Source organism: Brassica napus, chromosome A9 (assembly GCF_020379485.1).
Source record: "Brassica napus cultivar Da-Ae chromosome A9, Da-Ae, whole genome shotgun sequence".
NCBI classification, from domain to species: domain Eukaryota; kingdom Viridiplantae; phylum Streptophyta; class Magnoliopsida; order Brassicales; family Brassicaceae; genus Brassica; species Brassica napus.
In genome coordinates this window covers 41,490,914-41,518,412 of record NC_063442.1, presented here as the reverse complement: position 1 = coordinate 41,518,412, position 27,499 = coordinate 41,490,914, and the positions used below count along the sequence as shown (strand labels likewise).

Sequence of the window (27,499 nt, the reverse complement as noted above, 5' to 3'; positions counted from 1 at the left end):
AAAATTTAAAAAGTCAACCAAAATTTAATTACTTTGATTTTATTGTTGTAGAGAGAATCGAAGCTGTCTAAAATACTCACAACCTTCACCAGTCATCCCCAAAGAATGTTATGTGAAAAGACATGATGAAATTTAGAGTAGACGAGTTAAATTAATTACTCACACAAAAGCGAAGTAAGTGTATCAATAATCTGATAGGCCATCGTTTGTCTCTATCGGTATAAAACGTGGACGGTATGTTTACATGCTAGTTCACCAGCCACTTGTTTCTATGTCTATCGGTATTCGGTAATCGACAACAGCGTGTTGACTGGATGGGCGAATGCTGATGAAAGTCGTCCTTAGCATAATGTTCCAATTCGTTGTGTGGAAAATAAATAAATATGTAAAATAAAATGATAAAATTAATCATCCAAACCAAAACAACGTTGCATAAAGATAGTTTTATTTTTGTTTATATATATTATTTTTTTGGTCGAATTTTTGTTTATATATTAGTAGATAGATATACATACAAAGATTAAAGAATGGCAAAACTTGAGATCAGTTAGATCCACCATATACATGTTAGAAGTTTTTTTTTGGTTATTGCACCAAAAAAAGTTTTTTTTGGTTAATTATTGAGCCGCCATATAAGATTATTATTGTAAGAACCAAATTTAAGGATGAATTTTCAAATCAGTTCTGGATCTATCGGCCACTGCCATAAGTTAGAAAGCCCAACTTAAGTTTGGACCACATTGTTTTTTCTTTTATATTTGGCAGCAACCACAATAATCAGCCATGTGATCTGTATATTTTTGGTATATGTTCGAAGTTACTATCACTTCATTAACACAACCGGGAAAAGAGATGATTCAATAAATTAATAAAACTTGACTTAGAAATATTCTAGGAGCACGGTCAACTAGGAGAGGACGTTCCGTTTTTGGTTCGATTTTCCTTTTTCTTTTCTTTTTTTTTTTCTTCTGTTTTTTGGGGTTTCTGTTCTCAATATATAGAAGTTGTTTGATTATTTATGAAAATCAGTCATGTTTTGGTTTGGTAAGGAACCGGTTAATATCCGATATTTTCAGTCTAATTCGATTCTGATTTTTGGATAATTTTGGATATTTTGATTAATTTCGGTCTCCGTTTAATATGCCTAATTAAAATATTTGCATAAATATCAACTGTCTTAGATTGATAGAGATAAATATGGAGCATATATAAATATAGGGTAATTGGGATTTGCTTAGGTTATTCGGATACAAAAATATTCAGGTAATTAGGTTTTTTGTATAATTAGGATAATTAAAATATTTCAGATAAAAAATATCTAGATATTTTTTATGTAATTCGGTTTAGAAGTAGTATTTTTAGAATATGTTACAATTGTAAAACTAAATATAATTTATACTAAGATATATAAAATGTATTTTACATTTGGATACCCATTCGATTTTTGCTTTGGTTCTAATTTGGTTTTAGTTTTTCGATTTTAAAATTTTAACTATGTTCTTAAATAATTGTTTTATTATATATATATATATATATATTATTTGGAAAGAGTATAAATAAAAATGAAACTAAAATTAAAAATAAAGAAGGATTTAATAATGAAAATGATATACTATTTTTATTTCATTAAGAATATCATTATAATTAATCATCTTAAGAATTAATGTGAGTACGACACCATGTAGCATGGAAAATATAAAATAAAAATTAATTCAACCAATCATCACAAAACTATAAAACTTCATTGGTCACAAAGTTTTCAATAAAACTAAAACTATTATAAAATATCAAAACATCATGTATTGTGAACATAAAAAAAAAACTCTTCAAAACATCATCTATTTTAAAAAAGAAAGTATGTTAGTTAAAATTATTAAAAAATCCACGTTAATTAAATTAAATTGTTTAAAATATTTAAAAATCAAATATCTCTCTCTCTCTCTTAATGAAAGGAAACTATGTTTTTAACTGGTTAATTATGTTATTACGGCGATAATAAATATTACATAGTCGATTCTACAGCCGACAATTTTACCACCTTGTGTGAATACATGTCTGACTGCATGCGTCACTTCGAGCCGTCCAATCTCATATGATGGTACGCTCTGTACTATGCTGAAGATCTCTTGTAATCTATTTTCTCCATAATCTGTATAATTTGGATTTTCTGGAGTTTGAATCCTAGACCTCTTGATGTAGAAGCATTAATGAACTATTGTAGTTGATAATTTAGAGCAATTTACTTTTTAAATTTTTTTGAATTATTGGAATTGAATACGTTAGTTAAAAAAAATGTAGTTAGTTAATTAATCACTAATATACTTTTGATAATCATACAATATCCTATTAATTTATAAGCAAATCTCTTCATAATTTTATGTATTAATTTACTTTAGTTATAAACTCCTAACCCTATTATTATTTGAGTGTCCCTAAAATTTATATAAATAAACGACTGATTCTTTTAAATCTAAAGTATTAAACAATCGACGCAAAACTAAACCATCAAATTATCGACATAAATCTATCAATATCTAAGATTTCCTCTTTATTCATACAAAAATCAAGTCATTTATTCATAAAAAAAATTTCATCGTTTCTATCCAAGAAATCTTTCCATCTTATGTAATATCAAGGTGACTATCATGACGCTTTGGAAAAAAATCTCAAATAAGATATTTCTATTGAAATAGTTTTATTGACGATGAGACAATTTTTAAAACATATTTTTAACTTTTTCCAATCCTAATTATTTGTGTAATTTTGTTCTTAGATTATATGCATCGTCTAAAATTGGTTTGTTTCTACTCGAATCTATTTTTTTCTCACAGACAACTATTTGTATCAATTTCCATATATAAATTAAGGACTGGTTTAAAAGTTTTTATTACTAATGAAAAAGACAAGCAACAAAAAAATAAAAAATATTATTTTAAAGAAGTATCCAAAACATTAAATTGCTTAATTAGATTTTTGCTTTGTGTTTTTTTTTAAAACCAAATAAACATTTGGACGTTTAGACTACTATATTTGATTAAAATGGTTATTGTCACTATAATTATTAAGTTTTTTTTTAATGTAGTGTCATATTTAGATTATACAACTTTCATCCTAGGCCTATACTTAAAAAAAAACAAATTGCTCAGTTTTAAGATTTTGCTACTCTACTAAATTATCGAAAACTCACATAACTAATCAAAATAATCACAAATGTAATTACAATCATAACTACCTGAGTAGCAAAAATTAACAAATGATGTCAAGTTTAAACCAAATCAAAATTTTAGAAACAAATATCATGGATAAGTTGAATATTTTATACAATCAAATAACTAAAGCACCGCAGCTCATAAATAAGTTGTAGTTAAAATAAAATAAAAACACATAAAACTAAAACAAATAAAAGTATTCATCAAACCATTATATTTTAGTTTCTTTATAAGTATTTATGTTCGCGCATGAACGCGGATAAGTCACCTAGTAAACTATGAAAAATGACTTAGATTTTGAATTTTTAAAAAATTATAAGAAAAACTAAATATGATAATTCAATTAGTTCGTTATATGGGGGTCTACATGCAAACATGTATGGGCTCATGTATACTTTTGGACTACTTCGTTCGGCAATTATTTTTAAGCAAGTTTTGGCTCAAATCAGATCGTGGTGGCCTGATTGACATTTTTATCCAATATGACAGACATTTAAACATACGAACAATCAGTCAACCATACACAAATAAATGTTGGATATGCAACAACATGATGATAAAAGGAAATAAACGTATACTTGCTAGTCGTGACGCAACTATACTGAAATTAATTATGGAATCCAAGGTCATAAAAACGGAGCAAGAAGATGTGAAACGTAAACATGGTGACAAATATTAAAATTTGCAGATAAGGTTAATTGAAAAGGTTGCAATTGATGTCCAGAGACTTTACGATAGATAAATTAATTTAGGTGCAACTAGATTACAATTTTTTTTAACACTAAACAATATTATATTGATCAAGGTATTTTACAAAGGAGAAACATGGACCATACAACAAAGTCGGACAAAATAAAGGATTCTCCGGAGACATATCCCTCGACTAGGAAACATTTTAAAACCAATTTAAGATAACATACATGGTGATTAAAAGCTAAAGCAAGATTAAAAACTAACAAAAACGAAGAGGAAGAAAGCTCCAAAGAGAAAAACACCAACACTCCAAACGCATCTTTGATGAAGAACTTGAAACCTCCCATAGTGAATAAGCATAGCAGTTTAACCAAAGAAACCTAAGCTTTAAACCGGAGAACAAAACACATTGTTATTACTTTTATCCGGAAACGGCGGAGTCAAACTCAACTGAGGAGCGACATGCAAACGCCAAGGAAGAAGCTTGTGAGATCGGACCTCTGAAGAGAAGACATGGAGCGTATCACCACCATCCATTCAAACATCAGCCTTGAGAATCAAAACGGATGAAGGATCGAAACGAAAGGAAGTCAAAGAGACCAGCAAAGGAGAGGAGGTGCATGCAGCTTGAAGATAAAACCACACCAGTTCTGGATCATGGGTGTGGAGAAAATTGCTTAAGCTCCGGGAACTTGCGAAACCATTCCTCAGGAAGGAGATTAGAAGTGGGGAGCAAACATCTTTTTGGCATGATCAATGGTCGAAGTTTGGAAGCCTCAAGGAAATGATAGGAGATCGGGGCATTATTGATTTGGGTATATCTGAGAATGCTAGTGTGGCTGAGGCTTTAAGACGGAGAAGAAGAAGAAGAAGCCATCGGCTGAGCATTTTAAATGAAGTGGAAGAGGAGCTAAATGCAATTCGCCTTATTGCAAATCAGGAAGAGGATATTGCAATGTGGAAACAAGCAGACGACAGATTTGTCTCTACTTTCTCCACTAAGAGAACTTGGGAGCAGATACGAGGAAACCACCAACCATGCACCTGGAGCAAAGGCGTCTGGTTCTCTCAGTCCACTCCAAAATACTCTTTCTTACTTTGGACTGCTATTAGGGGAAGGCTTCAAACACTTGATCGTATGCAACAGTGGTGTGATGGGCTTAATACCACTTGTGTTCTATGCAATGTCGCTCAAGAGTCCTGCGCCCATCTCTTCTTTGAGTGTCACTACTCAGAGCAGGTGTGGAAAAAGCTTGTGGGGGGTATCATGCGAGACAGATACACCGCAGATTGGAATGACCTTATTGGAATTATAGCAAATCCCGGCTACAATCCAACTGAGACCTTTCTCTTTAGGTATAGCTTGCAAGCAACTGTGCATACGATTTGGAGGGAGAGAAACTCGCGTAGGCATGGTGAGGAGTCACATGATGTGGCAGTTTTGGTCAAGTTCATTGACAAGGCAATCAGGCTGAAGCTACTTGCAGTTAAAGGCAAAGGGCATAAATATCTTGAAGAGGGTCTCATGGCTTGGTTTGGATCACGAGAAGGCTGAGAGGAGGTTTAAAAAATAGAGTCTCTGATTTTTTGATTCTTTGTACAAAAATAAAACAGTAGCATCAGATGTAATACAGTTTTGGCTGAATAAATTTTACATTCATTCAAAAAAAAAAAAAATAAAACCACCACCCGTTGATCTTGCAGATCTAAAACCTCAAAACAAGCTAGTCCGAAACAGATCAAGAGAAGATCTGAAATTCAGTTTATCACCACCAAAATCTACATGCAATAACCGATGAAAAACAAGAAAGAAACTAAATATAAATGATCAAACCCGACTCCGGCTTTGTGGAAGCAGCCGGAGCCGGTGAACAGAGAAGAAGATCTAAAGAACTATAGAGAGACGGGAGAGTTTTGAGAGAGGATCAGAGTTGAGATTAATTACAAATTTTTCTAGTTTCTATTTTTTTTTACCACTTGAATGGAATAAAAAGCAAAGTTCATTTCAATGGTTTCATGTGGAATATATGAAAAGAAATAGAATCTAGTTATAAAACATTCATGATTTAAAAAGTTAACGAATGAGATGAAATAAAATTCCGTTCTTTTCTTCCATAATTTTTTTATTCTATTTTTTGGTTTCATTCATTCATAATATTCATAAAATTGATAACCAGTTACCACTTTAGAGTTTGATACGTTTTAATTAAAAGAACAAAACAATAAGATGAAAGTTTTTTTTTTTGAACTAATAAGATGAAATGTTTTTTTTTGCTAAATTGTAAATATCATTTAGAAAATGAAAGTTAAGGTTACAAGATGTTGTTAAACAAGTTGTAATACCTTTATGCTTGATTACACGGCAAAAAAGTTTAAAAACATGTAATCAAATGACAACCGAATCTGGAACTGTTCTGCTTGAAATGAAATAAGATGAAAGGTTAATAACAAAAAAGGTTGCACTGAGCATAGAGTTTGATACATTTTAATTAAAAGAACAAAACAATAAGCAACTTCAAAACTTGAGATGAAAGGTTTCATTTAGTAAAAAGAACAAAACAATAAACAACTTAAAAAATTGAGATGTACCTCTTCATTTATTTAAAAGAAAAAAAGCCCAAAAGTGTCTGATAATAAATTGCGGTATAGTCCGTGTTAAGTCCAACACTAGGATGGTTTAATTCTTAACGACGCTGAATCCACCGTCGACGAGGAGGTTATGTCCACTAACGTAAGCAGAGTCATCAGAGGCAAGAAACAAAGCAGCTTCCGCCACATGTCGAGCCTTGAGCACAATGCCCTTGAGATTCGCTGTTTCGCTAAAGATCTCCTCTAACTCACTCGCCTCCATCTTGATCTTGTAACCCTCGCACACCAACGGCGTCGCCACCCCAAACGGCGCAACTCCGTTGACTCTGATCCCATGTTTTCCCAAGTCACCGGCGGCTGATCTAATCAAACCCACGAGTGCATGTTTCGACGCAGTGTACCCGTGCGGCACCACCGTCCCCGCGATCACCGACGCGACGCTTGTGGTGCACACTATTGACCCACGTGTCTTTTTCTCCACCATGGCACGTGCCACGTGCTTTATAAACGCCGCCGCACCACGGACGTTAACGGCCATGACTCTGTCGAACGCCTCGAGGTTGAGGTCGCGGATGTCTAGCAGCGGCTCTGGTACGCCGGCATTGCTGAATAGAACGTCGATCCTGCCGTGTTTCTCGACCGCGAACTTAACGGCGCTTTCGACTTCAGTCTCCTTTCGGACATCACAGTGGAAATAGCTGACTTTGTCTTCTCCAATCGAAACGGCAACGTTTCGACCGAGTTCATCTTTCACGTCCGTGATCACCACTCGAGCGCCGTGTTCCGTGAACAGCCTCGCTGCTTCGGCGCCTATCCCGCTCGCTCCGCCTGTTATTACTACAATTTTTCCCTCCAACCTGCTACATTTATTAACCAACAATTAAATCACATATATATATATATGACTAACTCTATCTCTATATTACAGATTTACAGACATAATGGTGATGCAAGAGATGAAGAACATACCTGCGTCCCGACGACATTGTTGAGGCACTTCAAACTCGAAAGGATGAATGTAACATTTATATCAGCTATGGAATCCAATTTATACATGATTTGATGTATAGATCATGTCCACATGGCCAATTTGCACCATTTTAAACTCTTATTTTTAAGTTTTATTATTGTCAAGACAGTAAATCCTATAGACTGCTTCAATGACAGTAATGCACCCGAATCTTTGTAACAAAAATAAAAATAAAAATTTGGACAGCTTTGCTAAAAACATGGTTATAAATACTTTTCAGTCATAAATATGAATTATATGTATTTCTCTTATATTCATAATTCATATAACACACTGATATTAAATTGAAACTGAAGAAAAAAGGGAAACAAAAGCTTGTTAGTATATATATATATAGTAGCAAAACGATACATAGAATAACCTTTCATCATTCCATAGGAGTAGGACCATAGCCATATCCAAAGAACTCCAAAACCTCAAAGAAGATTTTATTTTCTTCCCTAAAAAATTAGCGTGAAAGTTTCATTTAGTAAAAAGAACAAAACAATAAACAACTTCAAAAATTGAGATGAAAGTCTTCTTGACAAAAAAAAGAAAAAAAGAGAGAGATGAAAGTCTTCAATTATTTAAAAGAAAAAAAAGCCAAAAGTGTGATGATAAGTTGCGGTATAGTCCGTGTTAAGTCCAAGACCAAGATGGTTTAATTCTTAACGACGCTGAATCCACCGTCGACGAGGAGGTTATGCCCACTAACGTAAGCAGAGTCATCAGAGGCGAGAAACAAAGCAGCATCCGCAACATGTCGAGCCTTGAGCACAATGCCCTTGAGATTCGCTGTTTCGCTAAAGATCTCCTCTATCTCACTCGCCTCCTTCTTGTAACCCTCGCACACCAACGGCGTCGCCACCCCAAACGGCGCAACACCGTTGACTCTGATCCCATGTTTCCCCAAGTCACCAGCGGCTGATCTTATCAAACCCACGAGCGCATGTTTCGACGCCGTGTACCCGTGCGGCACCACCGTCCCAGCGATCACCGACGCGACGCTTGTGGTGCACACTATTGACCCACGTGTCTTTTTCTCAACCATGGCACGTGCCCCGTGCTTTATGAACGCCGCCGCGCCACGGACGTTAACGGCCATGACTCTGTCGAACGCCTCGAGGTTGAGGTCGCGGATGTCTAGCAGCGGCTCCGGTATGCCGGCGTTGCTGAAAAGAACGTCGATCCTGCCGTGTTTCTCGACGGTGAACTTGATGGCGTTTTCGACCTCAGTCTCCTCTCGGACATCACAGTGGACGTAGCTAACTTTGTCTTTTCCTATCGAGACGGCAACCTTTCTACCGAGTTTGTCTTGTACGTCCGTAATCACCACACGAGCACCGTGTTCCGTGAACAGCCTCGCTGCTTCGGCGCCTATCCCGCTCGCTCCACCTGTTATTATTACAATTTTTCCCTCCAATCTGCTACATTTTATTAACCAATTAATAAATTATACTATATACACATGACTCTACTCAATGTTACAGACATAATGGTATGGAAGGGATGAAGAACATGCCTGCGTCCCGACGACATTGTTGAGGCACTTCAAACTCAAATGTATGAATGTAACATTTCATATATTTGATCCACTTTATATATCAGCATATCAGTATCGTGACTTGGTCTATAGATCATGTTTTGTACATGGCCACCGGGCACCATTTTAAACTATTTTTTATAGTTTTATTGTCATATTGACAGTAAATGTAGAGATTAGGAAAATCCTAGACTGCTTCAATGACAGTGATGCACCCGAATCTTTGAAACAATAAACAATATTTTGGACGGCTTTGCTTAATTTAAACATGGTTATTACTTATACTTTTCAGTCATGGCATGAATGATATGTATATGTATCTTATTTTCTTATTTTCATATGACACTGACATTAATTGGAAAATTTTGAAAAGAAAAGAAAAACGGGAAACAGAAGTTTGTTAGCCTATATAAAGTAGCAAAAAGATACATAGAATAACCTTTCCTCATTCAATAGCCATTAGCCATATCCAAACAACTCCAAACCCTTAAGGTTTTATTTTCTTCCCCAAAAAGTCAGCGTGGAAAGTTAGAGCATGGGCTACAACAAAGACCTAACTTCTCACACTCTTGCTCATCACTGTATTTAAACCCTAACTCATATATATACTATCTACACTTTGTGTCGTCTACTAGATAATGCTGTTCTATCTTATATGATTTTCTTGGATCAATTAATACGTTTCAGGCAACATTAACGACATCAGAAACGATGAGCAGATCATAGCTGGATCCGAAGGAAAACCCAAAGAGAGGGAAAAATACATGCATTCACGGTGGAATCCGACACCTGAGCAGACGATGGTGCTTGAAAAGGTTTACAGCAGCGGAACACGGACACCGACGACCCAACAGATCCAAGATATTGCATCTAAGCTCCAAAAGTATGGGAGAATTGAAGGAAAGAACGTTTTCTACTGGTTCCAAAACCATAAGTCAAGGGAGAAGCTGAAACGACGCCGTGGTGATCAACAAGGAGTTACTGCTATTAATAACGTTCATGAAGAATCACTAAACAAGGACAACGCTACGGCAAACAAGGCTTCATCATCTGGTAATCTCAGTTTGAAAGTCTTTTATCATAAGACATTAATTTAAACACATGTGGCTTTTGAGTAAGTATTGAACTATTACGTCCTATATTATATTAATTAGTCTCTAGAAGGAGAGGAGATCATCGAGTTATTCACACAAGAACTAGTTTATCTTCTTCACCCACACATCCACAGGTAATTTATTCATCTATTTTAGATCTGTTAATTACATAGACATGTTATCAGTTACATATACAACGTCTGCATTTATGTTTTTTGGTTTATTATTTTATGTTAAAATATACACATGTGTGGAAGGATAGTTAGACATGACATGTTAAGCTTTCTATCATGTTATGTTGGGAACAATAAGAAAAATCACTTTCTAACAAACATGTGTCTCTTTATTCCATGTTTATGAAAAAATCTCAGTAGTCTAACTTTATTTGCTTTTTATCTTCTCCTCTCATCAGAAAAATAATGTTGATGATGGGAAGAGGGAACACTATGAGACAGGAGTGAAAGATGAAGAAGCCACTGGTCAAAATCAGAAAAATCCAATTTACACTTCAGAATTTAAATACCATCTGAAAGTTGCTTCTAAACCAAGTCAAGAAGCAGATCAGCAGTACACTCTGAATGATGATGATGATGATGAAGAAGAAGAAGAAGAAACAAGGAAAAGCCGAACGTTAGATCTCTTTCCGGTTACAGAGAACCAAGAGACAACCGGTTTTGCAGAGACGAACACAAAACCAAACCAGTTGTACTGCAACTACTGTTATTATTACGAGTTCATGCCTCTGATGAACTGAAGCAAAAACCCATGTGGGTCGGTTGGTTTATTTAATGAAGTTTTTGTAGCTTTGTGGGAAAAAAGGTTTAAGTGATGTGTTTCAAGGAAAGTGTAAAAGAGGTTGTAGATGGAGACGTGTAGTAAATATCGGGTGGATTATAACCCGAATGTGAAGCTTGGAGCATGTTAAGGTTTGGAGCTGAGACTATATGTCTTAAAGCTTTGATGTTTCGTTGTCTGTGTAAGGAATTTACTTATACGTGTGTGCTTTCAGAGCTATTAAATGTGGGTTTCTTGTTCAACAGGCTGTCTTCTTCTACTGCATTTTATCTGCGACTGTCGGAAAGAGAGTGATATTGAGATGACAGTGAAATTAGATACACTCTAAATTTTCCCATTGAATTTACAAGACCTATTAGACGGCTTTTCTAGATATATATATTAAAATTTATCAGTTTATATTTAGGGTTTGGCCACCCTTTATTGTTGTCAATAGAAGCTAAAAGATTTTGAACAATGTGTGAGTAGAATACAAACGTATTCACCAAATTTATACAAAGCCATATGTAAAATGTGCTTAGAAAGCAATCAAGTGATATCCAATGAAATTAACTTTTGGAGGAACTAGTGGATTTCATCAGTGTGTTTGAAATGAATGCGCAAGTGATTCTCAAAGGGTCTTTAAGGATCTTTATCTCGAGGATTCTTCTATAATATGACACAGTCTTCACAAAAAAAAACATTGTATATCCAAAGCTATACTGTTATAGGAACAGTACTGTAGATTATACAGATTCAAATTCAAGAGTAAAGACATTCCCAAACAACAAGGGATCAGTGTCCAGAAAGTGAACCTTGAAAAGCAGCGAAGCAAATCGACACTAGCCAGATTTTACAGAAGCACCACATTCACTTGGAAGAACCACAAGAATTTAAAAACTCCTTCAAAGAATTGATAATAGATTAAAATTGGAACCCAGTAAATGTACAAAACTTTTGGACAGGTTTCTTCTACCCTAACTCATTTAGATACACCTTCAATGTGTCAAAAAAAACTCACCCATGGAGAATGCTTGGGAAGGCCCTGAAAACGCAGACTAGTCCTCTCTCTACCGCTCTGTTTGGATGTGGATGTGGCAAACAAAAAGAATTTACCAATACAATGAATTAAATAATGTACCAGATTCCATGACCTCTGGCAACAATGTGGTCAGGTGGTTGCCGTAGTTTTGTTCCTGCGGCACATACAGTCAGGGCAAGGGAATATGTAAATGGAGTCACTAGCTCGTTTCAGCTTAAATCCCTTGGAGTCGCTATGAGACCTCATGTTTAGCATTTGATGTTTAAAACTTCTCCATCTGCCGGTGATATCAGAAACAACCATTGAGGGACCAACCAGAAACTATAAACCAAAAAGCATGTAGTTAGGTAAGCATCGTTACCCTAACTTGGGATTGTCAAAGAGTACGGCTAACTTTCTCTTGTCAGGCCGAATCGTCTTCGAATGTCCTCCAAACAAGTACCTCCGATGCCCCATGAGGAAATGAGGGAAGTTTCCTCCTTGTGTTGTCACAAATACTTCACTATGGAGACACACTGTGTAATCTAGTGCAGCCATTCTCGAGGAAAAGTTCTGAACGCACGCTAAGTCAGAAGTGATTCATCACGTGGATAAGCAAAAAATGGAAGATCATGGAAACCAGAAGCAGACCTTAAAAGGAGCAAGTTCTTCCTCAGAAGCAAGCATCTCCTTCGTCTGTAGATTCGGGAACATCTCCAGTAGTGGAGCCATAGTTCTATTTGCACCATATATCGGCCCAGAGGCCAGGTATATATATGTGCTTTTGTTGAATCCCATTCCTCTAAGCATCAACCCAACCTGATAGGTGTACAAGGAAGCCAACAGGAACAAGCTACTCTACTCACATCATTGCTCACAAGAGTTTGCACTTTGCACAACTACTCTGATTACTCCAGTTGGATGAATGTAATACGAAGATAATGTTTATGCTTACCTCTAAAGGAGTCAAAGGGCATTTCCCATTGAGTCTAATAGCTCCGGGACGTATCACGCGGCCAGGTTTTGTGAATTTCCCTTTCCACCCCCGTTCTCTAGCCGCAATCATGTCTTGTTTTTCTTGGTTGCCGCCATCAAATACACAACAAGAGAAAGCTACCATATCCTGCAAACACACAGATCTTTATTCAGTATGTGTGCAGCCATGATATAATGAAGCATTTCTCCTTTACAGGTAACAAACCTCTTCAAAACGAAGATGCACAGAAACGTACTTCCCGGCGTTGTTAGCACTAAGCTCTTTCATTTTCTTCACCAGTGTTTTTCCTAGGGTTAATATGGGTTTTGCAAACCGCAAAGCGACATTATTGGCCAAACATCGAAATCTCTGGACAGGTCTCGGAGCATCAAACGAAAGTCTATTTGCAAATGGAGATATTCTTATGACCCTGTGGCATGTAAAGACAACAAATACTTCAAAAAAGTGTCTTAAAACAGAATCAAATATCCTTCTATAAGCTCAGAACACAGTGTGACTCACTTTTCTTCAAGTAACTTTGGCAGGACAGAGTCCCGGTAATAGTGAGTGGGTGCCCATGCTTTAACTCTGAAGTTGTAGACTTTTGTCAAGTTATAGTCAAAACGCTCCATTAAGTACTCAGGAACTGTCTCAACCACCCGCACATCATTTGCTAAGGTAGTGACAAAGTATTCCTCATCATAGATATCCCCAAATTTACTGCACGAAAAGCACCCTGTCAGAAAGTAGAAAAGGGGACGGCTTTGCTGAATTTACAGCACCAAGAGAAGATCATAAAAAACCTGGGATCTTTCCATATGCTGTGATAGTGAAAGTTGGGAATCACAAGAGTCGCATTAAGGTAGCCTGCCACAGCAACCGCATTGCATATCTAAGCAGAGACAAGTCAACAACTTTAAGGCAAGAAAGGTAAAGTAAAACAAATCAAGTTTACAGTAAGATGAAAAGATAGAAAACCCCCACCGAAGTTCGCTGCTGGTTCAAACCTCCATTTGCCTCAATGAATATGAAACCATTTGACTCAGGCAAAACTACAATTCTCAACAAGAAACAAACAAAAAAACTCAGTGATTATTGTCTTCATGCAGAGCTTCATTGCTATTAACTTATTGCATAGGACAATAACAACGAAAGCAATGTGATATACCTCCACTAGACTTGTTGACGCATGGCTTCCACTCCACACCTTTATACGAACGTTTCCAAATTGTTGATATCTAGAAATAAATACAGTTCATAGAATGATTCAGCTCACAAGCACCGAATCAACCAAGAAAACATCCAACCTTCCCACATTGAGATATGAATAACAGAATCAAACAATGTGGATACAACGGAGGCAAACCTCACCGCATCAGCCGTGGCGTTATCAGCAACCATCGCCGCTTGCAGCTTAGCGTAAACCTGCGGGCTTCTGTAAACGGATCCAGGCGCGGGGCGGCGGTTGATGAAGGGACCGGGATCAAACGACGCCGTGCGCATGTGAAACAGCATACAGAAGATGTAGATGAGAGGAGCGAAGAGTAGAATCCCCTGACGACGGAGAAGAAGCGATAAGAGGATCCAAGAGACGCGGTGAGGGAGCGTCCGATTCGGCTGTAGGAAGGATTTTGAGCGGCTCCGGCTGAGAAGAGGCGAAGCAGGCGGAGATGGAGTAGAGTGGCCGCTTTCCGGGAGATGAGTTTGAATAGACGGATCTCTCTCCACCTGGGGAATCATTGTTTCCCTCCTCCTCCTTCGTCAAGGCGCTACGCCGTGAGGATAATAATACATTTTTTGAAACATGCAGAGACTAACACCGGCGGCGTATAAGCTATGAAGTTATCGGAGAGTTTTATTTGTATAATTATTGTACACTCGTGCGACGGTGGAAGCGTGATCCCGATCACATGCACATAGCACTTTCTTTGAATTCTTACTTCTATGAAACTTTTTCTTATTTAATTCGAAATGAATGCAACCGTTTACGTTTATGGCCATTTGTATATCCACAATTAGACTCGAGAGCTATACCATTTAATGAAAAAGTTAATTGAATACTACACAAAGACAACCCACTTTTCAAATGATAAAGACATGAGTGATGTAGCTTGACATGTTTACAATAGTCAGAAGTATAAAGAAGTTGATGCTATAGAAGAAACAATCCCCTCAAATGAGCTTTTATTCGATCACCAGATTACGGAAAAACCAAAAAGATTGGAATAACAAGATGCATCAGTTGTGATTGATGTCTAAATTTCAATTATAATCAACAAAGTCCAACCGCATCATATAAAAAGATAAAAAATGACTCTTGTTTTCAACCATAAGACAAACGCCAAACAAGAACGCTCGTGTTTGAGTTGAGCATTCTCAATCCTCGTGCAAGGTTCCCAAGACGTCCTCATCCCGGAAGAGATGGTACCTACGTCCATCACCAACAAACAAACAAAAGTTCCTTACTTTGAATCCAATTATCCATTTGTAATTGTAATATGGAAACATGAATTAATATGGTGTTGAAATAGCGCACTCAGACATTCCCTAATCAACCATATCTACTTATCTAATTGAGCTACAGTACATGACGGATCATTTTGACATTCATCACATACTACTTATCGCTCTCAGGAAGCATCTACAATGAATATAAAATTAAGGAAGTTAGACTTACTCTTTCTCGCCGAGCTTGACCTGAGTACCACCGTACTCTGGAAGAAGAACGGTGTCGCCTTCCTTGACAGAGACCGGAATCAATTTCCCATCTTTGTCCCTTGAACCAGGTCCCACTGCTATCACCTTGCCCGAGTTCAGCTGTAATCAACCGAAAACGCTTTTCAGATCTTTCAAATGCCAAATCAAAAAAGATCAGATCGTCAAAAAAAGATGATGAAAGGCGTTACCGAGGAGGCTTTCTCTGGGAGGAGGATGCCGCTCTCGGTTTTAGCAGGCTGGATGACTCTCTGCACCAGGATGCGGTTGAACGTTGGGACAAGACGCTTCATCATTTCTCAATCGGTGGTGAGTGTGAATTCTAGGGTTCTCTGAGTTTTTAATTGGGGAGACGGAATGTTCTAGGTCGTAGGGTTTAGAGTGAGACATTAAAAGGCCAAGGGTTTAGATTTTATTCGCAGTTGTTTAATGGGCCTAATCTTTGAATTGGGCCTAGAAATATCTTGCTAATTGTTTAATGGGCCTAATCTTTTTATAGTGTCTACTATGCACTCTGACCTTCCTTCCTTAAGTGTCTACTAAGATTCACAGTTTGTGTCTAATAAGTTCAAAAAAAGCGCAGGTCTGATCAAGGTCTTCATTGGCCACATTGTTTGTCGCAGCTATCAGTGTTTACTTGCATTTTGCTTTGTACATCATATCAAGGTCTGATCTTATGTGTTTATTACATTCATTGTCTACACCAGAACATGTTGGTAACCTCGCCGTACAAATTCGGAAAAAAAAGTAAAGAAGGAGATTCCAATAACAAGATTAGGTACACAGATTGAAAAAGGAGCTGTCTTGTAAGTCATCAACGCCTCTAGCCACTTCCTTCAAGTTGGCCTTGAGAAAGAAGGTGAGCCATGTATTGCTGCATTTACAAACCAAAGAACTCAACACTTGGTTTTGTATTCAAACGCTAACCAACATGATTTCACAAACATGATATTTATAGATATTGACCCTCAAGCACACCAATATAATACGCATCATAGAAACTAAGTTAAGAAGCCTAATTAAGAACATAGAGAGACTGAAGAAAACTTACAGAGTGGTAAACGTATGGAGACTTTCCCTGGCGCTCAAAATGCTTAGCCATTATGCAGAACTCGACAGGACCCCAATCCTCAGATTCATAGCAATTCCCAAGCGCCGCTTTGTACAGCTTTTAACACCAAAACCCGTTTCATCAGTTCCAAAACAATATGTTATGTAATACAGAGAACAAATCAGCTATGTCAACTCTAAAAAACACAAGTCAAATGTCTACGTGAAGAGACAAGGGCTAACCTTAGCTGTGTCGGTAAGAAGTTCGGTACCCGCAGGGTAAGATGCATAAAACTGATCTCCCCTGGAGAATCCTGCTCTTGTTCTACAAAAACATTCGAATCCGTGAGAGAAGAAGCCAAACAAAGCTGCGGAAGAACAAACAGATGAAGGAAACTGAGATTCAAAGCTAGATTTTGAAGGATGTATTACGTGTTGTTTGTGTAGAAGAATGTGAGGGCTGCAGTGAAGCAGTAGAATCCAGCGTAAGAGACAGCCCGTCTTAGCTTCTGGATCTTTATAATCTCATTGCAAACATCCAAGATCATCGTCTTCATCGTGGAAGATCCAGCTCACTCAAACTGAGTAAAAATCAGAAACACCTGTGGAAACTCTCTCGGGTATTATATCGAACACCTTGTGATCACTTTACCCAAACATAAGCACGTCTTCCGACAATTAAGAACCTCTCGCGAAATATGCAATGGGAAAAGCAAATGGTTAGAACATCAATAAGGCCGTGTATTGTCCACCTTCTTTTGGGCCGAGCTGAGACATTTTCTTTATCTTGGGCTAATACAATTTGCAGTATAAAACTATGAAAAGCATCCCTAATATAAAATTATGTATTTGATTAATTCATGTTTGTGCAAATAGTTTTTTTTTTCTTTTTTTGAAAGAATCAATTAGGTTGGTAACCACTAAACCACATCTTGATTATTAAAACCAATACAATTTGCAGTATAAGAATAAAGGCCTCCCTAAATTACAATTATGTAATGATCACATCTTGATTATTAACACCAATACAATTCGCAGAATACGAATAAAAGCCTCCCTAAATTATAATGATGTAATGGTTTATTTATGTTTATGCAATTAGTTGGTAACCCACATCTTGATTAATAAATCCAAAAGTAGTGTTTTCTTTTTTACTGAAAAGAGCTTTAAAACCACAAGTAGTGTTGCTAATGCTAGCCACGTTACATTGGTTAGGAGACAAAACACAAAAGTATGTTACGCAGTCAAATGATACAAAACGATCTTTACGTAAAGCCACGAGGTAGTGGCGAATGGCGATAATGAAGCACGTCCCTACACTCTTCCTTTTGCTCTCCACTCTCCTCCTTTCCATCTCCGTCGAATCTCTACCGCCTCCACTGTTTCCAGATGAAGCTCTCCCTACTAAATCCGGTTACCTTCCGGTTAAACCCGCCCCAGGCTCCTCCATGTTCTATACCTTCTACGAAGCCCAAAAGCCAACCACTCCTCTCCCCGACACTCCCCTCCTCGTCTGGCTCCAAGGCGGGCCAGGCTGCTCTTCCATGATCGGCAACTTCTACGAGCTCGGCCCTTGGCGCGTGCTTTCAAACGCCACTAATCTCAAACCCAACCCTGGCGCCTGGAACCGCCTCTTCGGTCTACTTTTCTTGGATAACCCCATCGGAACCGGGTTCAGCATCGCCGCTTCAAAACAAGACATACCAAGAAATCAAAAACAGGTGGCAGAGCACCTCTACGCAGCTCTAACGGAGTTCATCGAGCAGAACCCGGGTTTTGAAAACCGGCCGGTTTACATAACCGGCGAGAGCTACGCAGGAAAATACGTTCCCGCCATCGGATACTACATCCTTAAAGAAAAACCCAACGGGAAAGTGAATCTAATGGGCCTTGCCATCGGAAACGGGCTGACCGACCCGGTGATCCAGATCCGGACCCACGCGGTCAACGCCTACTACTCAGGTTTAGTCAACGCGAAACAGAGAGAGTCACTAGAGAAAGCTCAAGAGACATCCGTAGCTCTCGCGAAGGCTCAGAAATGGCGCGAAGCAACGGAAGCTAGAACCGAGCTGCTGACGCTGCTCCGCAACATGACGGGCCTCGCGACGCTCTACAACCAAGCGCGGATGATCCCGTACAGGACGGACCTCGTGGCGGATCTCATGAACCTCAGAGAAGCGAAAAAGGTTTTGGGAGCGAGCGAAACGGTGCGTTTTGAGGAATGCAGCGATGAGGTGGACGAGGCTTTACGTGGAGACGTGATGAAGAGCGTGAAGTTCATGGTGGAGTATGCGTTGGAGAGAACCGACGTGTTGTTGTATCAAGGTATGTTGGATCTTAGAGACGGCGTCGTTTCGGTGGAGGAGTGGGTGAAGACTATGAAGTGGTCGGGGTTGGGTGCGTTCTTGACGGCGGAGAGGAGGGTGTGGAAGGACGGGGAAGGTGATCTCGCTGGTTATGTCCAGAGGTGGGGGAATTTGACGCAGGTGGCGGTTTCGGGAGCAGGGCATCTTGTTCCGACAGACAAAGCTGTTAACTCGAGGGATATGATCGAAGGTTGGGTTTTGGGGAAAGGCTTGTTCGGTGGTGGTGATGATGTTGTGAAACAAACGTTATCGTCTAGGTTTTTAGCATCTTCGTGAATTTTAAATTTGGAAAGATCCAAAATAAAATTCTGGATTGTACTAGCTGTGTAGTGTGTTGTGTCTGAATAAGAGTCTGATTCAAACTGTGCTTTTGGAAATTTGTCTGTACGGTCAACTGATTAAACCGATCTCAAATTCAGTGTTAATCATTTCAACTTCCACAAACTAGTATGCATACCAACAAATAACTGAATTTGGAAACAAGAACTAAAACATGTTTCATTGAGGCTGGGTAAAATATTGTGGGTCCGAATAAACGAAAAAACTTGATCCGAAAAAGTAGTATTGAACCCAAACCGAAACTACTGATTAAATATTGAATGGATCCAAATTTTTAATACCCAAAAAGCTGGAACCTAATCCAACACAAAAAGACCCATATACACCAAAGCCTAAACCTCTCTGGCTTGAGACTGAAACCAAACCTATGGAACTTTAAAGATGGCTCTGCTTCAATATTTAAAACACACAGCTTTTACAATGCTACCGCAAGACAGACAGGGCTGACGACCGTCATTGAGTTGGGTTTACTAGTAAGCCCATTGGCTTCAGTGTAACTGAATCTTAGAATCCATTCCATTTAGCCAACAGACTAAAAAGCTGTTGCTATAGAGACTGCAGCAGAAGATGATCACAAAACACCAATGAAAGGCGGGAAATTCAATAGAATTTGAAGGAGAAATTTTGTTTTGACATATATAGATATAAAAGGTGTCTACTGTATATTCCAAAATTGGAGAGAATAATCTATACAATCTGTTAAAAAATAAAGTTACAACATAAACAAAGCTCAACATCAGTTCCAGCTAATCCCTCTGCCAGAATGATTAAAAAAAAAACGTGAGCTTCTTCTTCTTTAAATAACTTCATCTCTCCTTTTCCCTCTCGCTTTCAATGTTACTGAACGTGTTCATCACCAAATAGTTACTACTATATCTCCTCAGATAATGCGGATTGTGGTGATGCTTCCGGTTCTTCTGCTGTGTCCTCCAGTAGCAAGCAAGCGCCCCAAATGCGCAGCTCGCAAGTGCTATAGCCAATGCAGCTCCCACCGGGACAACTAGTGCGTTTCTAGGCACTGACATTTCTTCAGCAGCTGCAACAACCACCTCCTCCTTACTCACACCACCAGCACTCTTTTTCTTGTAAGATGACACCAGTTTCTCTCCGTAGTACCTCTTCAAGAACTTGTAGACTTCATCGTGATCCCAGTCAATGTTCTCCCCAGTGCTCGTAAGATAACAAGACGAGCAAAGCTGCTTTGGTGGCCATATCATCTTAGGGAATTTAGGGTCTCCCGTTCCGAGAGAATCTTCGTCCTTTTTGAGCCTCTCGTTGACCTTGTTGTGTGTGCTCCACAGCCACAAGACGACGTCACGCGCCTTTTTAAACGGAGTTTTCACGCTGGTCAGTAAAAACAACACATAAAAGCTGTTAGATGAGAGAAAGGATGTGATAATATCCACCTTGGGGATGGATCTTTCTCTTTTTACCTTAAGCACATGTCGTGAAAATGGCGGCGGCATTCATCACACATGAAGAAGTTGTTGATGAAATCACAAAGGGTTGTGAATGCAAACTGGCTTTCTCCATCCTCTATCCTCACAGAAAGTGAATGCATCAAAATCCATAATCCGCAGCTGCAGCCAAACCATTTTAAAAGAGTTTAAATACTCTGATGGAGTCTAAAGATCCTATCAACATACTGAATCATGTGATAAGAACACTACCTGAATCCCCTAGTTTCATTCTTGCTGCCACGGCAAAACATCTGGCAATAAGATTAAGAATCAGACTTCTCTATGTTTAAAGCAGTAAAGAAAGTTGTTAGGAGCACTCACGTAATAGCCACGAGGAAGATCATTTCCACATATATGGAAATTTCGTAGAGTATTGTTCACTCCAGAATCATAAGAGCATTCGCCTGCTGGGCACAAATCATCAAAGTTCATGAGAATCTCAGCACTTCCCTTACGACACCTATATACATTTTCAACATTCAATTAGGCTTGAGGGAGAAGAGTGAGAAGAGAAACGGAAATGGAGATGATGTTTTACCTTTTTGAAGGATGATGTGGAACCAAAAGCTGAAGAAACCTAATAAACGAAGCGCCAGTTTCAGAAGACTTGATTGCCTGTGTCAATTCACTACTCATCAACAAGGCTGAAAGTGATTATACATGCATGCATACATACAGTAAAAATCAAAAGAGTAGCTCTACCTTGAGTGACAAAATGATATCAAAAGCTTCTTCAGTTGCCTCCTCAATGTCAAATACGGCCTGAGAAATCTGTGATTATATAAAACAAACAGCTCTGTTTACTTATTCTTTTCAATTAAACCAAATGCTACAAATATAAGCAAAGTGGAGGCAGAACACATTCTGAGAAACCTGTTCATGGTCGGATATATTCGGCAGGAGATGGTCATTTCCAACTTTCTGGTCATCCAAGCCATAAGAGCTGCACAACATTTAACATGAGAAACAAAACAGAATATGTTCACAATAAATATGACTTCAATTTAAATGGTAGACATGAGATTTAAGTGAACGCATTACCTGCCTAGCTGCTTGTTAATCCAGCCCAACAAAAGATCAGCAGTACGCCATTCCTCGACCACAAGTATCTCACTCTTCTCTTGTTTAGGTTCCCAGCTGCCGCCAACGAACTTACTGGGAGGGCCCCAGAAGAGCATTGGATAACGTTTGATGGAGAATTTATCACATAGCTTAACATTCATCTGTTCTGCCAGAAAAGTTATAAAAAGAATAATTAGAAGTAAAAAGAGAAACGGAGAGTATAAAAGTTCTTGATACACGTTGTCCCTAAAAAACCAAGGAAGATGGGAGGGGCAAGTACCTTTACTGCACAATCAACCCTGGTCATCAAAACGGTACCAGGATGTACTGCCTCAGGTCCATTGAAGAGCCTAGCGACTTTCTCATAATGAGGCTGCAGAGAGTCACACAGTTTCAAAGCATTGAATACAAACAGCGTCTGACAAAGAGGGGACAATGAATGGCAATGTTTACCTTGTAGTTTCTACATGCAGGACACCTTGAATCATCAATGTAACCAGACAAAAACAATTGTCAATGTCGGAACGGCACAAACAAGACTTTCGCATTCAATTTTAAAACACGTAAAGTTAAAAACTTTTTCTTGATAAATCTCAGGACTTAGGAACATTCCTAAACGAAAGATCGAAGCTTTTTTCCAGATTGAATCTAGAGAGAAGACTGACCAGTGAGCGAAGAACTCCAAAACGGCGAACTTGGCGGAGGTGTCTTGGAAAACTGAATCAAAGTTGGTCGCGTTCAACTCCACGGCGTTATCTTTATGATCGGAGATGTCGTTACTACCGATGTCTCTGAGAATCGAGCGCGATCCGGAGGAAAACGACGTCGTAGCATCAGCTTCAAGGCTCACCAAACTCACAAGCAAAAACAGGTGTATCAGAGACATCAAATCCAGTTGAGTATAAGCAAATGGTAAGCTGATCCGAAAGCTGGAGGCTTTAAATTAATCTTCCTTTTGTCTTTGAAGTTTCAGAGTGAAGATCTAAGAGCGACGGAGCTTCCCTCCTTCCGTTGAGAGAAAAACGAAGGTCTCTGTTTTGAAACGACAACGCTTTGACCGGCGACGATAGTTGTTCTCCGACAAACTTTTCGTATTGGGCTTCGTTTATACTGTTATCGGCCCATTACTAATTGGGAAAATAAAAGGAACCGGAGATAGGCGAGTTTTTGTTTTGTCCACGCGCCGTTGAGCTAGAGGACAAAAAGAAAGTGAGTGAGCAGCGGCTGAGTCAGCAATTGATCTTAGAAAGTCGACAAAGTGACTCCAACCACAAGTCAACACCATCTGTCTTGGTCATAAGGACACACAACAACACACCTCACACATTAACATACTCAACTTTATATCATCGCCACTTCTCTTGCATTATCAATTGTTTTTTGGCAGAAAAGGACACTAGAATGTATCGATCATGTGCACATCCTCTACCTCTAATAATAATACGGTTTATTACAAGAAAATAATAATGAAAACTGTAGTAAAAGCAGGGTCCACGTGCATGAATTCATTTTCTGATATCATGAGAAGTGGCAACATGTATTGCATTTGTTATATACTTTCTTTTATCATGCGAATTCCTATTTTTTTTTCCAAAAATCACAATAAATTCCACTTGTCAACATTGTAAATTTATTTTGGGACGTGTTCAAATAATTTTGTTTCTGTTAGAAAATGACTAAAATTTTGTTTTCTATCAAAAAGATTTCACATATTTACGGTGGTTTGGGGTGTATTATTGATAACAGAGAAGTAAAGGTGAAGAAGTAACTAATCATAGTATACAAGGGGGCGAATTATGCAAAAAACAAACATTGAAAGTATGTTCTTTTTATTTATTCTCTTTTTCTCTCTCTCCTTTTATGAATCAAAATCTTCTTTCTCTCTCCCTCTTTAGCTTCAATCATTCTAATAAGTTCTCAGTTCTATAATCTCTCATCTTCCTCGTTGTCATTTTCATTTCTTACACTGATCTACATCTTCTTAGAGGAACTCCACTTCGATTTTTCTCAACTAACTTGGTACAGAAGCTGAATCAAGTACGACTAGTGGAAACACAAGTGTTGCTGAGTCTAAATCGATCAACAAGATCAGAAAACAGTTGTCGTCATCTTCGTTTTAATCCATTCATCATCTGCTTTGCCGTGTGTAGCTAAAAAAAAAGAGATGCTGGGAGCTGGGTTTCATTTGACTAAGCTACAGAGAGCTCAGAGCGACGTCTCTCACGGCAGATCGATAAACACTTCTCCCGCTTCGTCTTCAAGCAATGTTGAACGGTTCTTGGAGTCAGTCACACCATCTGTGCCTGCCCACTACCTTCCCAAGGTTTGTTTCAACATGTCTCAAAGACTCAAAAGTCATTACCTTTTTATATTAAAGACTATAACTTTTTGTTTACACGCAGACGATGGTAAAGGAAAGGAAAGGCAGTGATGTTGTTGAGTTGCAGCAGCCTCCTCCTTACTTTGTTCTTGGTGATGTATGGGAATCTTTTGCAGAGTGGAGTGCTTACGGCACTGGAGTTCCTCTCTCTTTGAATAACAACAACAGTTATTATAAAGATCGTGTCTTTCAATACTACGTTCCTTCTCTCTCTGCCATCCAACTCTATGCTGATTCTCATCCCTTAAGCTCAAGGTACCAAATCAAGTGTTTTTGAACCTCTCTGCCTTCAGTCTATAACTCAAGTCTTGTCCTACTGCAGGCGGCTAAGTGAGGAGAGTGACAGTGATTTCAAGGATTCAAGCAGCGAAGGAAGCAGCAGTGAGTCAGAAAGAGGACTCTCTTTAAGAAAGGAGCATATGGAAGACTCGTCTAGTGATGATGGGGAGCCTTTAGCCTCTCAAGGTCGTTTGATCTTTGAGTATCTTGAACGTGATCTTCCTTACATCCGCGAACCCTTTACCGACAAGGTTTGTCTCTATTTTAACTCTGTATATCAAGTTAGCAAGGCATGTGTTATTTGTGTACAAGTTTATATTGTGTACAAGTTATTAAAGATCATATAGATTCAGAAAACAGGTTAAGTGTGTTTTAGACTAAACTATTAACATTTCTCATGGTTTGAAATAAATTTATGTATGCGTCTACACGGAAGTTAGGTACTGAAAGATGCTTTTATTGACGAAGTAACATCAAATATTTATTGTATGAATGTAAATGCTATTATATTCAACAACTCTTCTCAATTGTAATTGCTCCAACGCATACTATCAAGTGACTGTACAACGTTCAGCTACCGTCTAGCAACTTCTCCAGGTCTCATGTGCATTTCTTAAGATAGCTGTCTTATTCAGTTGTTAACATTGCAGATGTGTGACCTTGCCTCTAGCTTTCCTGAGCTGAAGACGCTGAGAAGCTGTGATTTACTGCCTTCAAGCTGGTTCTCCGTGGCATGGTATTATCCTTCTTTGTCCCATGTGCACATGCTTTAATCAACATTGTCCCCCTCATGTCTCTTATAATCAATTACTATACTTTGTAGGTACCCAATTTACAAAATACCCACAGGACCAACACTCAAGGATCTGGATGCTTGCTTCTTGACGTATCATTCTCTTCACGCACCCTTTCAAGGTAACATTTGGTACTCAGCATTTATATATTAGAAACACTACTAGTTGATACAATTTCTTAGGTAAATCAATCAGCAATTCGTTTTATTAGTCTAGGCATGGTAATTATGTTAATTATTATGAGGTGGTGACTATCTATCTTCGGTTCTAGCAGGTGCAGAAGTTACAACACAGTCTATGTGTGAGGTGCAGCCAAGGGAGAGTGTTGAGAAGACAATGCTTCCTGTCTTTGGCCTCGCCACATACAAGTTGAGAGGTTCTGTATGGACGAGTACCAAAGGCTCTGGTCACCAGCTTGTGAACTCCCTTTTCAAAGCCGCAGACAATTGGCTGAGGTTGCGTCATGTCAACCATCCTGACTTCATCTTCTTCTGCCGGTGATGATACGATGATGATGATGAAAAATGATGTATGATGTTACTTAAAAGGAAACTCTCAAGTTGTAATGTAAACAGAAAAACTAATTTTCATTTATATGTAACATGTTTATTACAATAAAAGCTAATAGTTGATGAAAAAGGCAGTCTCAATAGTCACTATCTGCTGGTTCCAGCAGCTTCCTCTTGATGGCATCAGAGCAAAGACGAGCCATCATACGGTGGAACGAAAGCAGATCAGACAAACGCTCTGCGGACAACTTATCCATCGCTCTCTCTTGCTCCTCTTTCCTCTTCATCCTCTTCATGTACACACACGAGTTCCTCACCGTGGCTCCCATCTGCTTCAGCCTGTTCTCTTGTTGCTTGCTTAGAACCGAAGTGTTCGCCTCTAAAAGCTCACTTTTGACTAGCGTCTTCTTCTTCACCTCCATCACAATCTCTGCTGCATCAAGTTGCTTCTTATGAAACGCTGTCACAGCTTTCACAAACTCCTTGTAAACGGAAACACATCCTTCATAATCAAACTCATCATCCGAGAGTCGTCTCATCCTCTCGGGATGAAACTGCAGACCCATCAGAAACCGACCTTCCTCCGGATCATACCGATCCTGATCGTAAAACCCTTCTATCAAACCATCAGGAGCGTATGCCATGGGAACAAAACGTTCCGCGAGTCTCTTCACGCCTTGATGATGATACGAATTCACCATGATCTGATCCACCTCGTCGAACCATTTGCGCAACGGCGTCTCCTCCACGAGCCTAGCCTCGTGTCTATGCTCATCGTAGTTGTCATAGTCTATATGCTTCGTCGTAGTTCCAACTTCTTTATCAATGTCTTGGTACAGAGTTCCTCCCGCTGCTACGTTGAGGATCTGAGAGCCACGACAGATGCCTAAGAACGGAATGTTTCTTTCGAGACAGAGCTTAGCTAGAGTAAGCTCGATGCTGTCTTTCTCTTTGTCGATGGTCGTGTCGCTTGCGTGCAAGCTCCTGATCTCGTCCATGTCCTCCTGAGAGAGTCCTGGCAGCTCTTTGTCTGCGTAGAGAGAAGGGTCTACGTCTTCTCCCTCGCAGAGGAGGACGCCGTGGATAGGCTCGAAGCTCCGGAGCATAGAGTGGATCCCGCTTACACGTGGGACGATCACAGGGACGGCGCCGTGCGAGACGATGAGGTCGAGATGGTACTCTCCCACGAAGTCCACGTACTTGTTCTTGCGTAGAGTTCGACGAGAGACGATGAGAACTCTGGGGAGAGTCTTGGACGAGAGATCATTTCCGACAACCACCATCCTTGAACTGTTTATGTTTTAATAAGCTTTTGTCTGTTTATGTCTTTATTTATATGTTTTTACAAGTCTTAGTTGTCTCTGTTATTTATAGATAGGAAAGGTGGCGTCGAGTCGCAGCGTACATGCAATGCATATACGCATAAGCTGACGTCCCTTCTGTCACATCGTCATCTTTATCTGTATGTTTTCTTGGTCAAACCGTTTACGATTAGATGATGGCTAGGACTTTGCTGGATATACCAAGATTATTCTTCCTTTTTTTGTTAGGTTGGTTGATTAAAAAACGTTCCATTTATATATCTTAATGACAAATAAACATGGATCTGATAAGGGTTTTAGATATGAATTATGACT

At 38.8% G+C, this 27,499-nt stretch overlaps 9 protein-coding genes and 2 pseudogenes across 13 annotated transcripts; 4 read left to right on the top strand and 7 right to left on the bottom strand.

The window, feature by feature from the left end:
* The first annotated feature begins 4,686 nt into the window (after nt 1-4,686).
* Nucleotides 4,687-5,457, top strand: LOC125578240. The gene has a single exon (XM_048740583.1). The coding sequence runs from the start codon at nt 4,687-4,689 to the stop codon at nt 5,455-5,457; it is 771 nt and encodes a 256-aa protein (XP_048596540.1).
* Nucleotides 5,458-5,586: 129 nt separating this feature from the next.
* Nucleotides 5,587-7,477, bottom strand: LOC125578239 (annotated as a pseudogene).
* A 503-nt stretch (nt 7,478-7,980) lies between these two features.
* Nucleotides 7,981-8,947, bottom strand: LOC106363105 (short-chain dehydrogenase reductase 3b-like; the record flags this gene model as incomplete). Its single annotated transcript, XM_022692137.2, has 1 exon — nt 7,981-8,947. A coding segment is annotated over one exon (786 nt), but the record flags the coding sequence as incomplete, so codon positions are not given.
* Nucleotides 8,948-9,578: 631 nt separating this feature from the next.
* Nucleotides 9,579-10,891, top strand: LOC106373884 (WUSCHEL-related homeobox 6-like). Its single transcript, XM_048740582.1, has 4 exons — nt 9,579-9,624; nt 9,731-10,096; nt 10,198-10,271; nt 10,550-10,891. The coding sequence occupies exons 1-4, from the start codon at nt 9,579-9,581 to the stop codon at nt 10,889-10,891; spliced, it is 828 nt and encodes a 275-aa protein (XP_048596539.1).
* A 657-nt stretch (nt 10,892-11,548) lies between these two features.
* On the bottom strand, nt 11,549-14,899 carry LOC106364543 (O-fucosyltransferase 4-like). Of its 2 annotated transcripts, XR_002654071.2 has the most exons (11): nt 14,280-14,899; nt 14,077-14,146; nt 13,893-13,960; nt 13,712-13,800; nt 13,431-13,628; nt 13,134-13,338; nt 12,888-13,055; nt 12,584-12,751; nt 12,315-12,505; nt 11,933-12,230; nt 11,549-11,814 (listed from the first exon to the last, which is right to left on the bottom strand). XR_002654071.2 is itself a non-coding variant. In XM_013804092.3 (10 exons), exons 1-10 carry the CDS (start codon nt 14,646-14,648, stop codon nt 12,083-12,085), a joined length of 1,674 nt encoding a protein of 557 aa, XP_013659546.2. In that variant the 5' UTR covers nt 14,649-14,899; the 3' UTR covers nt 11,549-12,082. The 2 variants fall into 2 exon arrangements, 1 of the variants encoding a protein (XP_013659546.2); XM_013804092.3 differs by having other exon boundaries at nt 11,549-12,230.
* A 164-nt stretch (nt 14,900-15,063) lies between these two features.
* LOC106454515 (10 kDa chaperonin-like) lies at nt 15,064-16,026 on the bottom strand. The gene is made up of 3 exons (XM_013896637.3): nt 15,815-16,026; nt 15,586-15,725; nt 15,064-15,336 (listed from the first exon to the last, which is right to left on the bottom strand). The coding sequence occupies exons 1-3, from the start codon at nt 15,917-15,919 to the stop codon at nt 15,285-15,287; spliced, it is 297 nt and encodes a 98-aa protein (XP_013752091.1). The 5' UTR covers nt 15,920-16,026; the 3' UTR covers nt 15,064-15,284.
* Nucleotides 16,027-16,284: 258 nt separating this feature from the next.
* On the bottom strand, nt 16,285-17,434 carry LOC106413925. Its single transcript, XM_013854656.3, has 4 exons — nt 17,106-17,434; nt 16,917-16,998; nt 16,675-16,791; nt 16,285-16,497 (listed from the first exon to the last, which is right to left on the bottom strand). Exons 1-4 carry the CDS (start codon nt 17,228-17,230, stop codon nt 16,447-16,449), a joined length of 375 nt encoding a protein of 124 aa, XP_013710110.2. The 5' UTR covers nt 17,231-17,434; the 3' UTR covers nt 16,285-16,446.
* Nucleotides 17,435-17,817: 383 nt separating this feature from the next.
* Nucleotides 17,818-19,416, top strand: LOC106364547 (serine carboxypeptidase-like 50). The gene has a single exon (XM_013804095.3). It carries the CDS (start codon nt 17,966-17,968, stop codon nt 19,313-19,315), a length of 1,350 nt encoding a protein of 449 aa, XP_013659549.2. The 5' UTR covers nt 17,818-17,965; the 3' UTR covers nt 19,316-19,416.
* A 571-nt stretch (nt 19,417-19,987) lies between these two features.
* Nucleotides 19,988-22,960, bottom strand: LOC106454526 (sulfhydryl oxidase 1). The gene is made up of 11 exons (XM_013896646.3): nt 22,566-22,960; nt 22,354-22,378; nt 22,181-22,273; nt 21,880-22,061; nt 21,712-21,781; nt 21,541-21,609; nt 21,377-21,453; nt 21,160-21,298; nt 21,049-21,089; nt 20,812-20,958; nt 19,988-20,722 (listed from the first exon to the last, which is right to left on the bottom strand). The coding sequence occupies exons 1-11, from the start codon at nt 22,784-22,786 to the stop codon at nt 20,185-20,187; spliced, it is 1,602 nt and encodes a 533-aa protein (XP_013752100.2). The 5' UTR covers nt 22,787-22,960; the 3' UTR covers nt 19,988-20,184.
* Nucleotides 22,961-23,708: 748 nt separating this feature from the next.
* LOC106364548 lies at nt 23,709-25,992 on the top strand. 4 transcript variants are annotated; one of them, XM_048741725.1, is made up of 7 exons: nt 23,713-23,937; nt 24,051-24,223; nt 24,303-24,535; nt 24,603-24,810; nt 25,210-25,295; nt 25,383-25,474; nt 25,625-25,992. In XM_048741725.1, the coding sequence occupies exons 2-7, from the start codon at nt 24,065-24,067 to the stop codon at nt 25,852-25,854; spliced, it is 1,008 nt and encodes a 335-aa protein (XP_048597682.1). In that variant the 5' UTR covers nt 23,713-23,937; nt 24,051-24,064; the 3' UTR covers nt 25,855-25,992. The 4 variants fall into 4 exon arrangements, with proteins under 4 accessions (XP_048597683.1, XP_048597682.1, XP_048597680.1 ...); XM_048741724.1 differs by having other exon boundaries at nt 23,750-23,967; nt 24,016-24,223; XM_048741726.1 differs by having other exon boundaries at nt 23,709-24,223; nt 25,628-25,992.
* On the bottom strand, nt 25,922-27,216 carry LOC106364549 (annotated as a pseudogene).
* Nucleotides 27,217-27,499: the final 283 nt, after the last annotated feature.